At 36.6% G+C, this 14,252-nt stretch overlaps 1 protein-coding gene across 3 annotated transcripts in view; it reads left to right on the top strand.

Annotated features, from left to right (window-relative positions):
* The window catches only part of SLC26A7 (solute carrier family 26 member 7), a 73,744-nt gene that overhangs the window by 18,217 nt on the left and 41,275 nt on the right, over positions 1-14,252 (top strand). For all 3 annotated transcript variants that reach the window (XM_039380987.1, XM_027737376.2, XM_039380988.1), the window contains exons 4-5: positions 3,220-3,392; positions 9,904-10,068. In XM_039380987.1, coding sequence (XP_039236921.1) covers positions 3,220-3,392; positions 9,904-10,068 — 338 coding nt within the window. The remainder of the gene's footprint in view (positions 1-3,219; positions 3,393-9,903; positions 10,069-14,252) is intronic.

Genomic DNA, 14,252 nt, shown 5'->3' with positions numbered 1-14,252 from the left:
ATAGGTAAGTACAAGCTGTTAAGTCTGATGTTTTATTCTTGGGAGGGAATGATGTTCAGAGAATGACTTGCTTAGTCCCACAGCTTCATGTCTGCGGATTTCTGCATGGTCACTGGTGTGGAAACCTATTCCTTCACTGATATCTATTACAGAATTTAATTTTAATCAAAAAAGGGCAGCAAAACAGTTCTCTTGCAGTAATGAAGATTTTTTTTAAATTAATAAATTTGTGTGACATATGTTGTCAATCAGCAGACTTTTCAACAGAAAAGACTCATGCACTCCTCCCACCACTCGGTTGAGCTGTTGAGCTGTGTAGGCTGAACTGGAGCTATACTGTCTGCCTCAGTTTCCCAAATGTTCCATAATTCCTTGTGGACATTGAAGACAATCTCTTCACCTATCAGCATTTTCTGTAAGATCTGTGGTGCTCTCCATATATACACAGGCTATAAAAGTGTCCTTTGTTAGAGAGGTCAGTCATGTTAATATGAAATGGAAAATTCATCAGTGGCCCAGTTCTGTCAGCTTTTACTCACTTTAAATGTCTCTTCTTTGAGATGGTTGATCTACTTTAAAAGATTATACACCTGAGCGACAAACACCTACACCTTTTCCTTCACTGTTTGTGATATGATTGATTTTGAAGCATCCTCTGAGACAACTTCATCCATCATAATAACACCTTTAGGTCTTTGATTTAAGACAGAATTTTATGTAAACTGTTTTCAAATTCAATTTTATGTAAACTGATTTTTTTTAAGTAAAAATGAGAGAACAGGCTTAAAAGAAAAAAAAAGCAATCTGAAAAACAAAATATTTACAGCTATCCTGTTGCTTGAAAAAAATGTATTTTTGGCCTAGATAAAAAAAAGAAAATGTAATCAAAATAAACTCCATCATGGTTTGATGGGAAAAATTAAAGGGACTCTCTTGAGAAACAGTTTGCCACTTGAAAAATGGAAAGCTTGGCCATATGAGGTGGGCAGGAAAGTGATGAAATGTGACAGGTCAAACATATGCAGGAACACTAAGGGGCTAAAAAAAAAATTTAAAGAATTCCGTGGAGAGTATGATCAAACTGGTAGTTAAAGTTTCTTTAAATCCTCCAAAATCAAGACAGTGAGAAGTAAACTGGTGGCATATCTTTCTGGCAGAGGTGTAATTAGGACATTCTGTGACAAGGCCACAGGATTGTCAAGTTGTCAGTGTAATTTCATTGTCATAAGGGCTCTGCGGGGAATGCTGGGAATGTCAGACCTGTTGGTAATAAAAATAAAAATACTGAATCATAGAATCTTAGAATCACAGGATGGCCTGGGTTGGAAGGGACCTTAAAGATCATCTAGTTCCAACACTCCTCTCATGGGCAGGGACACCTTTCACTAGACCAGGTTGCTCAGTGCCCCATCCAATCTGGCCTTGAACACTTCTAGGGATGGGGTGAAAAAAGATATGTATAATCGGAGACTGTTGGAGAGGAGTTAATATGACTTCTGTAAATGACCTCTGTTAATATGACCTCTCTAACCTCCAAGGGTATGTATGAGTGTCAATAAGCACATGAAGAAAGGAAATACTTTGAATATAAGATATCAAAATGGTCAAACAGCTACTGATAAGGTTCCACACCAAAGGTCACTAAAGAAACTAAGTTGTCCTTGTGATAGAAGAAAAGTCCTTTTATTAATTATTAGTAGATTAAAGGTTAAGAAGCAAAAGGCAGGACTTCATGGCCATTTTTCAGGGTGGTGGTGTTCCTGGTAGGTTCCCAAGGAATTCATGCTGGGAATCCTGGGCCTTTATGAAGGCTACAGTGAAGGTAGCACATTGTTCACTGCATCCTGTAACAGTAGAATAAAGGTGAGTTCAATGAGATATAATTTTAAAAGACTTTTAAAGTATAGATTAAATAAAACAGTACAGCAGACGGTGAACTTCTGGAACCTGCTCTCAGAGGACATTGTGGAGGGAGAAATTACAAGCAGGTTGAAACAAACCTTTGACAAATTCATGAACTAGTCCACAAAGTCAAAAAGGGCCAGGTAAGGATGTACTTTAACACAACAGCTATGGATGCTGGCAATAAGGGCAATGGCCTGCAGAAAATGGCCAGGCTTGTGTGCTTTTCCTGGGTAACACCTCTGACTGTCACGGCTGGAGGCAGAGTACTGGGCAAGATGGACAGTTGATCTGACATGGTAAGACATCTCTTATGCTCCTATAGCTCTTCATGAATGTGTTTGTGCTTATTAAGCTATTAGAGGGTGTCCAAAGGAGGGCAACGAAGATGGTGAAGGGCCTTGAGGGGAAGCTGTTCGAGGGGTGGCTGAGGGCACTTGGTGTGTTCAGCCTGGAGGAGACTGAGGGAGACCTCATTGCAGTTACAACCTCCTCTTGAGGAGAAGAGCAGGGGCAGACACTGACCTCTTCTCTGTGGTGACCAGTGACAGGACCTGAGGGAATGGTCTGAAGTTGTGTCAAGGAAGGTTTATGTTGGATATTAGGAAAAGGTTCCTCACCCAGAGGGTGGTTGGGTGCTGGAACAGGCTCCTCTGGGGAAGTGGTCACAGTACCAAACCTGACAGAGTTCAAGAAGCGTTAGGACAATGCCCTTGGGCACATGGTGTGACTCTTGGGGATGGTCCTATGCAGGGCTAAGGGTTAGACTTTTATGATCCTTGTAGGTCCCTTCCATTCGGCATATTCTGTGATTCTGTAATTCTGTGATTTATCTGAGTGTCAGTAAACTTGCTTTATCTCAGCTGCTAAATGTTTCTCTCGTAATGTGCCTCCATTTATTAGAATGCTAGGTGCTATGAAATGGGCTAGGTACCATATGTATATCATAAATCATTTGCCCTAGAAATTTGGTTCATGAACACTTGGGATTCTCAGACAAATAACTGTTTGGTCATGTCCAGGGTGAGTTAAAAGCATTTCTGATAACTTGAAATAGTTGTAAATTGTTGTATTTGAATCTCTTTTGTAAACATGTCTAAATGAATGTGCTCAAAAAAATTACATTTAATTCACCTGTAAAAATGGTATTTTACAGGAAGAAATATGTGTTAAACAGAAAAATTACCTTAAAAATTGTTCTTATCATGACAGAAATGTACAAAATGGTACCTTTACTCATAATGGCCGAGAGACCATGAGTGATGAGTACATACAGATATAAAATTATTTTTCACTGATTTGTGGCTTTTTTTATAGGAACTTTTGCTTTAACTTCCTTAATATCTGCCAATGCAGTTGAGCGTCTTGTTCCTTCAGTCACCACTAATTTCACTGCAAACAATAATTCGGGAATTTTGGGCTTATCGGAGTTTGAAATGCAAAGGATTGGAGTTGCAGCAGCAGTTTCATTTCTAGGAGGAATCATTCAGGTTGGTAGAGGTCTCACGCTTACTCATGCACTGCCTTTGTGGCAGCTGTGACATTTGTAATACTTTTATTTTTCTCACTTCTCTGAGAACAACTGATGAAAACATCTGGTCTGATGGTCATGAACGATGAAACTAATGTGTTTTAAGAATTTGCTGCTCCTTTGTTGAGGTGTAGTAATTATCTGTATACATGCTGCTAGTGTGTTACAGTATGAAGTAAAACCACATTCAATCAGCTCTAATATAATGCTTAGTTGCTGTTGGTGCCCCTTTTTCTTCTCCTTCAGAAAAAAGACATGAATCAGCTCCTGGTAAGCACTGACATATTCCTTTGGATTTCTGTTGCTCTTGGCTTGAAGAGAAATACTATACAATATCCAATGATTAAAAACAGCAGGGAAAATGTTTAAATTCTCTCCAGGGTTTACACACCCACCATTAAAATGAAATAGTAAAACAGATGCCTTTGTATGATTCTCCAGAGCTTATTCAAATGATCAGAGGTCTTTTAAATTTCTTCTTTTTTCTTATTCTGACTGCAAGTGCTGAGTTCCTTTATCCATTGCCAGTTGCTTAGATCTTCAAGAAGGCTTCTCTCTTTCCTTGTAAGTATTAAAATGGAGAAAATGTTCCAGCATGCAATATTGCAACACCTCCTGGGTACCTGGCCTCCTGAAAGAAACCCAAACTCCTGCACTTGTTGCTTTGGATCCCTCTACCATGCAGAAGATGAGCAAAGAAGCCCAGGGCATCTCCAGTGGCCTGCATGCTTGGCAGGAACGGGGCATATGCTTATGCTAGTCAGTAGGAAATATCAAGAAGCATGACAATTTCTGTTGTATTTTTATTATTCTTTTATTGGATACAGGATTATGCTGTATGGTAGCAGCATGAGGGAAAGCCTGTGGACAATATACAAGGTAGAACTGGTGCTGATTGTGCCTGGCTGTGCATACACGTGCTGTCTCATTGCACCAGTATGTGCAGTACAGCACTACATCTTGTACAGTGTGCTTGTAAGAGCAGAGCATGCACAGAGCTCTTTGCGTGGGAACCCTGTGCTCACAGCTTGGAAATCTCCTACATTATCCCCAGAGAGGCCAGAATGCTTCAAGCAGGAAGTTGGTGCCTGCATTCATTTGATCTAACTTCAAAATCCAATGCAGAAATTTTTTGCTTAGTGGATGGAGAATCCCGTTAGGTGTGTAAATCCTCTAGACCTCTTACTCTTTCCTATTGAAAAGTTCTGCTTTTTCATATACCTTCAATTGCATCAGCTGACTTAGCCTATGTCCTGTTTAAGCTTGATTGAAATGAGAACAACTAAATCCTCTGCCTGCATCTTCAAAGCAGGTCTGGTAGGGAACTGTGCCACGTGCATGGGCTCCTCTCCCGGGTCAGTAATGTCACTTGCATTGGAGCCATGCTAGCACAGCCGGTGCTTGTTGTGCTGCCACTAGTCCTTTATGTGAGTTTAATGGTTAAACTCACATAAATGGTTTAATTAAAATACTTATTTCCTAGAGAAGTGCCTTGAAGCTCTTAATAATGCAATATGCGAGTGAAACTCTGGATCAAGGCTGAGATTAAATTGTGCCATCTTCCCAGGTGCTGTTAAGTGTGGGAATCTATGTTTCTCATCATGATTCCAGTCTGACTAACAGTTCCTGCAATTCCCAGATAAGATGACAGGGCACATCTTGCTGTTAATGGAGAGCTGTCAGTGACCTGCATCTATTTATCAGATTAGACTAGAAATTATTTAATAGCCTGGAGTAAATGTATATTCTGGGACAAGAGAAATAGTGTGATGCATTTTGGGGCAGGAGTTTTCCACTGAAGACATCCTAAAATACAGAAAGAAACTGAATTGTCATTGTAGCTGGTATTTGGGATGGTACTTCTCTGGAAAGGGAGCAGACCTGGGCTATGGTATCTACTATGACTCGTTATTCTGAAAAAAAACAGTCAAAATGCAGTGCTCTAATCAGCGCAAAAATCTAATTTCGCAAAAACAACTGATGCTGTGATTATTCCATACCGTGGTCAACCTCCATATGTAGGATGAAAAGTCCCTGTCCAAAACAGTTGTTTCCTTCTATGAAAGAGTAGGTAAAGAGGTGAATGTCCTTGGCCTGAAAAGCAATTTGATACTATTTTTTCAGTAGCCTGGCTAAGTACTCTAATCAGCAATTAATGTCAAAGGAAAAAAAGGAAAAACATACAAAATAGTGAGTCATGGAGGGAAAGCAAAGGGTAGAGATGTTTTTTTGAAATGATCTGCTGTTGGCTGCTGTATGTTTTGTGCAGACCGTAACTGTGCATTTGTGTGTGAGGCAAGCTCTGAGCAAACTTTGTGAATCTCAGTACCATCTAGACATGAATAAATTAGAACTGTTTTCTCATCATCAGGTGAAGCTTATGAGATTTGAAATTTGGTGCTTAGTTGCTTAAATTTTTTCAAGTAATAAATTTCGGAGTCCTAAACAGCTTTTTAAATATAATGTTTTGAGGGACTGTTTATAAAAGACGAAAAATATTTAGTCATCTTAAGAGGCTTCTGATGAGGATAAAATAGTATTAAAATAGAAAATAAGTAAATGTAAAATAAAAACTGTAATTACAAAAAATAATATAACGAATTCACTATTTCATTTTTTAAAAGTAGAAAAGAAGGAATAATGAAAATTTTTTCCTATATTTGTGTAGCTCCTACTCTATTAAGATAAACAGGGCATGGAAAACTAGTCAGGTTAATAGAATTCTTTCCAGATATTAAATACATCAGATGTATTGATGGGGAGAGGAAGTGAGGGAACATAACAGATGCCTATGGGATAATTTTGTAATTAAAATTGGATGATGCCTTTATAACATTAAAAAAACTCAAAAAAGCTTTTGGATAAGATTTTTTTCCCCTATTAATATATTATATGTGCAAGAATGCTTGCATAAATATATGTGTCTATAAAAGAACCTCAGCATACTAAACTGAAATTCAACATGAAGATTTGCTGAATAGAGGAAAGCTGCTTGCAGATCAAAATGAGAAAAAATAATTTTTATCCTACAAAAAAAGTTTTATTCTCTTAAGACCACAGTGTTACAGAGTTCAGCTGTGCTACTCTTCTGCAAATGAGAAATAGCTGCTTATTGCATTCCAGTCTTCTACATTTTCACTAGTAAGTTTTTCAACTGCTGTATTTTGAAAACTAACATGTAATTAGTTGCTGATATAAAGTATTTGAAATAAAAATGTTTCTAGTTATCAGGAGAACAAATTTACGTGGTATATTATCAGTTTACTTAACAAAAAAGGAGCACATTTGAATATGAAGGGTGTTTTTGTAAGGCTAATATTCTTGTCCAAAACTTTTCTTCCCTGTGGGGAATGTTATGTTGCTCTATTCTATGTTACACATAGTTTTTCATGAGATTATAACATGAGTCTATTATAAGTGATAATCAGGAAAACAGTTAATTTTTCTTTTACAGTGGAAATAACTTCTTGCAGGTTCACATTCTGTATCTTGAAAACTACAAGTAGGGTAGGTGGGACATCTGGTTCCCACAATTATGGTGCAGCATACAATGTGTTAGTACAGAAAGACCATAGAAAGAAGAGTTTTTCAGGTCCTGGAGTGTGGAAAGATCACTTTCCACACCATCAGAAGCTACCAGACACTCTCGAGACACCCATAATGAACATGAGAGTTGCAATGCAGAAGACCAAAAGCTCGCAATTAAATGTCTATTGAAACAGGCTGAGAAGAGTTTTAAATATTGCTCAGTGAAGCTGAACTGCCCACGTCTGACTGTTTTCTCTACATGGTCCATAGATGTCTTGACTTTTGCAACCTCTGACTTTGAGATAACCAATACAATGTACTAAATGAGAGTCTCACACTCTGTAGTGTTTCCCTCCAAGAGATGTTCCCCATTCCTGACCTTGTCTTCTCAGCCCATACAGCAAATCATCAGAAAGGGTACCACCACTTTTATTTGCTATAACAGTGAAAAAACCTTCCAGGACAGTGGAGTTTTAAGAGCTTTAAAAGTCATTCTCCAAAACTGAATTTGTGCAGCAGGTAATATGATATCAACCTTTCAATTACTCTCAACAGAAAGTTTGATATTAGTAATTTTCAAAGAGCTGTTAAGTGATAAAAATTTTTACTGGCCATGAAGTTAAATTGACTACATGTTGAATGGAATTTTAATAATAATAATTTCAATAATAATAAACTGAGTGCGTTGTCATGGGAAGAAAATATTGAAAGTGGACAAGAATCAAAAGCGCTTGAATTTGCTTTTTGCAACTGCTCATTTTTCTTCTCCTGGCTAAATCCCCATTCTCTTATACTTGGAGTAAAATTATGGAGCAGTAAAGACAGCTGTAAGAAAAGGTTCCATTTGTATTATCTTTCTTTCATCTTGAAATTTCCTTTTTTTTTTTCATAATTTTTTTTTTTTTTAGAAATCACATCATCCACCACTTTTACCTAATTATCTGGTTGTATAACTTGTTTCCATGATCTCTTTTCCTTTACTGTGCATTCAAGGCTACTTTCTTTCACTTTCTCTTGTGTTGTTTTTTTTTTTCCCTCTAGCAGCTCTTGTTTTCATTTATATGAATTTAATCAAAAATGCATACCTGGTGAAAGCAAATTGTCTAACATAAACCATACTCACGGTTTGGATGTATTTTACATAACCCACAGTTATTAGCAAACAATAAAAAGTATATTGAAATGTGATCTTTTAGTTACTATCTGTAAAGCAATCTCTTAAAATGCTGAAGATAGAAAAAAAGTAAAGAACCAAAAAATAAATCTGAGAGTGATGCTGAAGTTTCTAAGTTCAGCAATCATGACACCATTTTCCTGTAAATCACAATAATAACTTTCTCTGAAATGCTAATAGTCACTAACACTTCTGTGTGACATTATGTAGTTCAAAGAATTGTCTCTAATTCCACGGCTAAATAAACATACATCTAATTCTCTGGAAACTAAGCTATTACCCAGTTAGAAATATCACCTTCATACAATAGAAACTGATCTTAGAAAACAAACAAAAATTCACCAGGGAAGGAAGAACTTAATTCTTATTCAACATCACTACTGTGAACAATGTTTTAAATATCTTAGTAGGCAGACTGTTAGAACAAATAGCTAAACAAAATATCTGAAGTTAGTAATTATCAGTTTTAGGCCTGACTAACTAAATTACTACTCACTGAGGGTATAACAGTAATTATCATTATTGGAGTCCAATCTTGAACAGCAATCAATGTTCCAATTGCACGTGATACAGAGCAATTTACATGCTATTAGTGGGAAATAGAAAAAAAATCTCAGATTTAATTGCTCAGATGGAAGAGGAAATTGCTCACGAGAGATTTTTGTGGTAAATTAAAATCCACTTTGGTATTTTTGTTTCTTTTTTGGTACTATGCTCAGAGCTCACTGCATACAGGTGAGTTTTATGGTGAAAAAATAAATAGTGTTCAGGCATAAAGAATGCTAACATTTGGAAGTGATACTTTTAGCTTCGGAACACACAAAAAAGCAAAGGACACAGTGATATATTCCAAAATGATGATATTTAGTGTGGTAAACACAAAATAATCCTCTTAGAAAGTATTGTAACAAACAACTATGTGCCAAGAGCATGTAACTTCAGGCAGAAGAACAGCAAATGCAAGACCATAGAAGTAAGAAACTGCAAAATTCATTGTAAGGGGAGAAAATGTAAATGTAATTTAACATGTGTCAGAAAAAAGTTAGGCATTATGTAAACTACAGTAGCAGCTGTAGTCATGTAACAACTTTATTCAAAGAATTAACAGCTCTCAAATCTCATACCTCAGAGGAAAAGAATGTTTGAACTCTGGGTTAAGGGGAGAAAAGAGTCCTGTATTTGTATGAAGTACCTGCAATAGTTGTAGGTTCTGCTGTAGTTCAGATTCCTGGATTAGAGGTCTCTCCATGAGACTCTCCATACCACTTCATAAATTTGGCAATTACTGTTGGAATTAGTAGTGTTGGGAATCTTGATATCAACATGATGGCAATCAGTAAGCTGGATGAAGATAGCGATCCTTTGCCTACTCAGGCTGGATAGCAGTGGAGCAGGAATGAGTCTTAACACCACCCTCACTTTTTAAGTTGCTTTACTTCCTTTTGCTGTGTTGAACTGATGTTTTCATGGTGTTGATTGTGCTCCTATACTTGAACAGGAGAGAATACTAACAGTTTCTCTGAGTGTGATTTTGTTACTAAACTGATGTTAGAATCTGGTAAATTAGTGGTGCAAGTAAAATAGTGCAGGTAAACCCAGAGAGCTTCAGTGGATTCCATTTTCAGCTATATTTGTCCTTCAAAGACTTTTCCTTTTCATCTTCAGCTCTTTTATCTTAAAATATATTAAAAGAACAGTGGCTCATTGTCCTATCACCAAGATAGTGCATTGTATTATAACTGCTGATACTCCTGCCTTTGTCTTTTAGGTAGCAATGTTTATGCTGCAGTTGGGCAGAGCCACGTTCTTGTTAACAGAGCCAGTAATAAGCGCGATGACAACAGGAGCAGCTACACACGTTGTGACTTCACAAGTGAAGTATCTGCTGGGAATGAAAATGCCATATATATCGGGACCACTGGGATTTTTTCATGTGAGTTCAGTGAAAGAGATGGGTTACTTCATTAGCTAACATTTTATTAAATAACTACGCTATATGCTATATAAAGAGTAAGAAATTTGTTATGCACGTGTGTGAATGAGCACAAGATGAACCTTCATCTTGCTTTGTCTGTTTGTAAGAATGGATTTGGAAAACTTGATGAAGAACTAGCAGAAATGGGTCTTATTTTAAAAGGATACAGTAATCAATTTCAAATAGATATATGTGTTAAACCTGACGGTCATTATGGTAAAAGGAAATTGGCCCATGATTTGTGGATCTCCTATGCAAAAATGACCCAAAATACGTTACTTATTGCCTTATGACATGATAAACACAGCAAGTGGATAGATTTAAGGTAATGTTTATAAAATTCATTCAGCATTTCATACAGTAATGTTCCCGTGAGTGGTTAAGCTGCTTAAAGGATCACCATCAAAGGTATTGGCAAAAAATCAGGTTTTAATATGAACTTATGAAAGAGTGACTAACAGAGTTCAAAGGCAAGTTTCACTCTATTACTTATTCCATGGATGAAGCATACATAGGAAAATTGCATTAGAATCAATTTAGAATGATTTACATGGAGACTGAGGATGAAACAGGGTAAGGATACGGATACAAAAAGATAAGGTGTGCAAAAGGGCTGAACAGCACCTCATTATGGATTAATTTAGCATTTACGAAGTGATTAAATAGAACTTGCTATAATTATAACAGTGACCTAATTATAACTTCACAATAACATTCCCACCATGATCATTTCACACTCACAGACACAGGCAAAGATGTATACATCTATTTCTGTGCATGTACGGGTACCTGTCAAAGATTCCCTTCAAGTTCAGTGCAATACTAACGGCAAATACTGCAGTGTTTCTCAACAGGCATGGGTTGCACCCCAAGGTGTGGGGGTGTGTGGGGGTGTGTGGGGGTGTGTGTGTACCAGCCCAGGCCTCGTCCTAACCAATGGTCTTTCAAGTATTGCAGACTTGAAGGTTGATGAGGGTTGAAGAGGTGCCCATGATCCCAGAGGGAGGTGCTGGCACAGCCCATTGTGGCCCAGGAGGGCTCAGATGGCCTCTGACTTAAGACATCTGTGTTTAGGTTCACAAGGTGATTTGTTTTAGTCATTAATCAATTCCTATCCTGGCACTAACTCAAATCAATAATTAATGAAATTATTCAAAAGTCTAGTAACAATGGTAACATTCTATCAGTAAGCTTCCACCTGGGCCATAACCCAGCTTGGTAACTACGGGAGTTTCCAAAACATTTGGAAATTGTTTCCAAAACTCAAGCAACAATGGTGCTGTTCCACCTGGGCTGCAATTCAGGTAGGGTATGTCCCAAGGCTGTCAGGGAATGACTGATTATCGTTTGTTCCCTGCTTTGGTCAGACAGCTGAATTTGCTGCCACAGTGTTTTTCCCACCTGTGTCATGCAAGAGCACCTGGTACAGTCAAGGACACTTCACCACCCAGCTGGTTTGGTCAACGCTGAGATCGTAGGGCTGGCCCAAGGGTGCGGGGTGATGCACCACCCCAAGTATCATGGTTACTGCCTTTGGAAAGTACATATTGCTGGCTGAAAAGTTAAAGAGGAAAACATATTCTTGATGGTAACTTATTCCATCAAACCCTGAGTTTAGATGCTGTGAGCATAATCTCTTGGCATTAGTAATATTACGACAGTAGCTGCCAAAAAGACCTTTTTCTCATAATAAAACTTTACTTACTTGTTGAAGTGATACTTACATTGCACTGATAGTGAGGCTTCATTTAGTTAGACGCTAAATCAGGACACCTTATTTAAAAGCACTGACTGTATCTTCCTGCCTTGCTGTGCGCTTTATTTTTTTGCTATTATTTTGAGAAATTTGTTAATGGGAAATCTCTAATAAGAAAATGTTGCTTTTTAGAATGGTTTTTCGTAGTATTTTATAAATTTGATAACTTTTTGTATGGATAATTCATTAATAAGTTTTTTACAGGACCAATTCATTAATGAAAATTAGGGGCAAGTAATAAACACAAGCAATTTATCTTGTAGGGGCATAGCTAGAAGTATCATAGCCATTTTTATGAGTTGGCTTGTGAAACTATTACAAATGATTCATCATATATTAAATTTTTTTAAATTCTTTAAAAATCTTTTCATAAATAATTCTTAATATAAAACGTGACTAGCCTCTTTTTCATGGTGTTTCCATGAAACATTCCTATACTTACATATAGGAATACTGTCATCTTGTACACATAAGTGGTGTTAAGTACCACAGCCAAAACATAATCAAAGTATACATTATGAGCAATAATAAAGAACAGCAGTGATATGAAGAAATAATTCCGTGTTGGTGTGCTGATGATATCATAAATGAGGTAATTCAAATGCTTTGAAAGAAATCTATTCCCTTATCCCCTGTATTTTTTAATGTATCTGAAACAAGTTCCTTGCCCTTCACTTCTCTTTTGAAATCAAACCCCTTTGAACATTTTCCAAAGAAAAGTTTTCTTGATTTCTTTTAAGGTTTTGAGTTGCTCTGTAGAATTGACCAAACGAAATTCATTCTGTACAACTTGAGAGAATAATAAAAAAGGGACAGTTTTACCATAGAAGTGTTTTAAAAGGTTTCTAGTATCTGTTCAGACTTATGGGTTGCCTTAAGAAGGTCCAATATCTCAGTCAGAAGTACCAGGTTTAGATTTTAACAGCAATTTTCTTCTGTGGTGGTAGTTTTATATGAAAATTATACTAATTATGTATAAGTTAGTTTGCACATGTAACTAGAGAATGAAAGGAAAATTTGTCATGTTTCTCTGGACATGTTCTTTACTTCAAATTCTCGAAACCCAAAGACTGGTATTTTGCTTACATTTTTCTTCTTTCTCTACTCCAAAACACCTCCCACTCACAAAACCTATTGCTTTGCCTCAGGCAGCCTTTGGGTTGGCAAACCAAGAATAAGAATGTTTAATAAAGTGTGATAGAAGAGTTGCAAGTAAAGCAAGGCAGTGAAATGGATTCTTTATAGCAAGTGAGATCATGATTGAATGAACTTTGCATGTGGAAAACAAATTTAGTAGGCTGGCCTTGAACCTATGGGTTTTTTTGTTTTTTACACATGGTTTACATAATTTCATTTTCTGTGTACATGGTTTGTAACACTGCAGTTAAAATGCACAGTGCAGCACCAGTTGATACTTTGCAATGGAAAAGGCAAGGTGAAGGTGAAGAAGAAAAATGATGAGGGAATACTACATGAGATCTAATTTTACAACGCCCAAGAAAAACGTCATCAAGTTTTACTTAGCATCTGAAAACAGAAGAAAGTATCTGCATTTGCCCTTTATTTATGTATAGATATATTTCTCTTTCCACATGTTTCTGAGAAAATACAGCACTGCAAAATGAACTGCAAGTAAGAAACTTGATTTGCAAAACAGGGGTTTTTGTGGCTGTGTTGCAAGTTTGTTGTCCTTGTGTGGTTTTGTGCAATTATCTGAAAAAAACCCTTCATGTTCCCACTATCAGCTCTTTTTTTTCTCCTTTTTTTCCCAATTTGTTCCCTATACAATTCACAGTAGTTGCCTGTACATTTTCCCTCTAGTGTGATGTATTTGTCTAACAAACTTTGGAATTAAATATTTTTGAAAATGCAATGAGGTTTTCCACTCTTAAAATGTATTAAGTATTTTAAATAACAAGTTCCTTTAATTCTTTTGTTTGCTTCAGCCTCTATACTCATTTTACAGCTAATCTTTTGGGGTTTCATATATGCATTAAAAAAATCCCTCAGAGCATTTCATTAATACATCAGAATACACATCCTTTCTAGAATATAAACCATTATAATGTTCAATATTACCCTATGAAAGTATGTGAAAATACAGGGACATTCAGTATCTGTATACATATGTGCAAAGCTAAAATACTGCTTTTTACATTTAGGTGCAAATTTGCATTGATTACCAAAAAGTTCCTTGATTCCTCTTCATATTGTCAGATAGGTTCCATTAAGAATCTTTACACAAAAGTAGCTAAAAAAATTAAAACTACAGGAGGCAAACAGCTCAATTAATTTATTACTGATTTTAAAACCTTTTTTAAATTATATAGTGACAAATATTGCTTTTTACACTGCAATATAAAGCTAAATTCTGCTGCATAATTTC

The sequence above is a fragment of the Pipra filicauda genome, unplaced genomic scaffold (genome assembly GCF_003945595.2).
Source record: "Pipra filicauda isolate LSUMZ 115617 unplaced genomic scaffold, ASM394559v2 scaffold20_size4479445_pilon, whole genome shotgun sequence".
Taxonomy (NCBI): Eukaryota; Metazoa; Chordata; class Aves; order Passeriformes; family Pipridae; genus Pipra; species Pipra filicauda.
The sequence above is the reverse complement of the archived record's forward strand: the minus strand, read 5'-3'. Positions and strand labels throughout refer to the sequence as shown.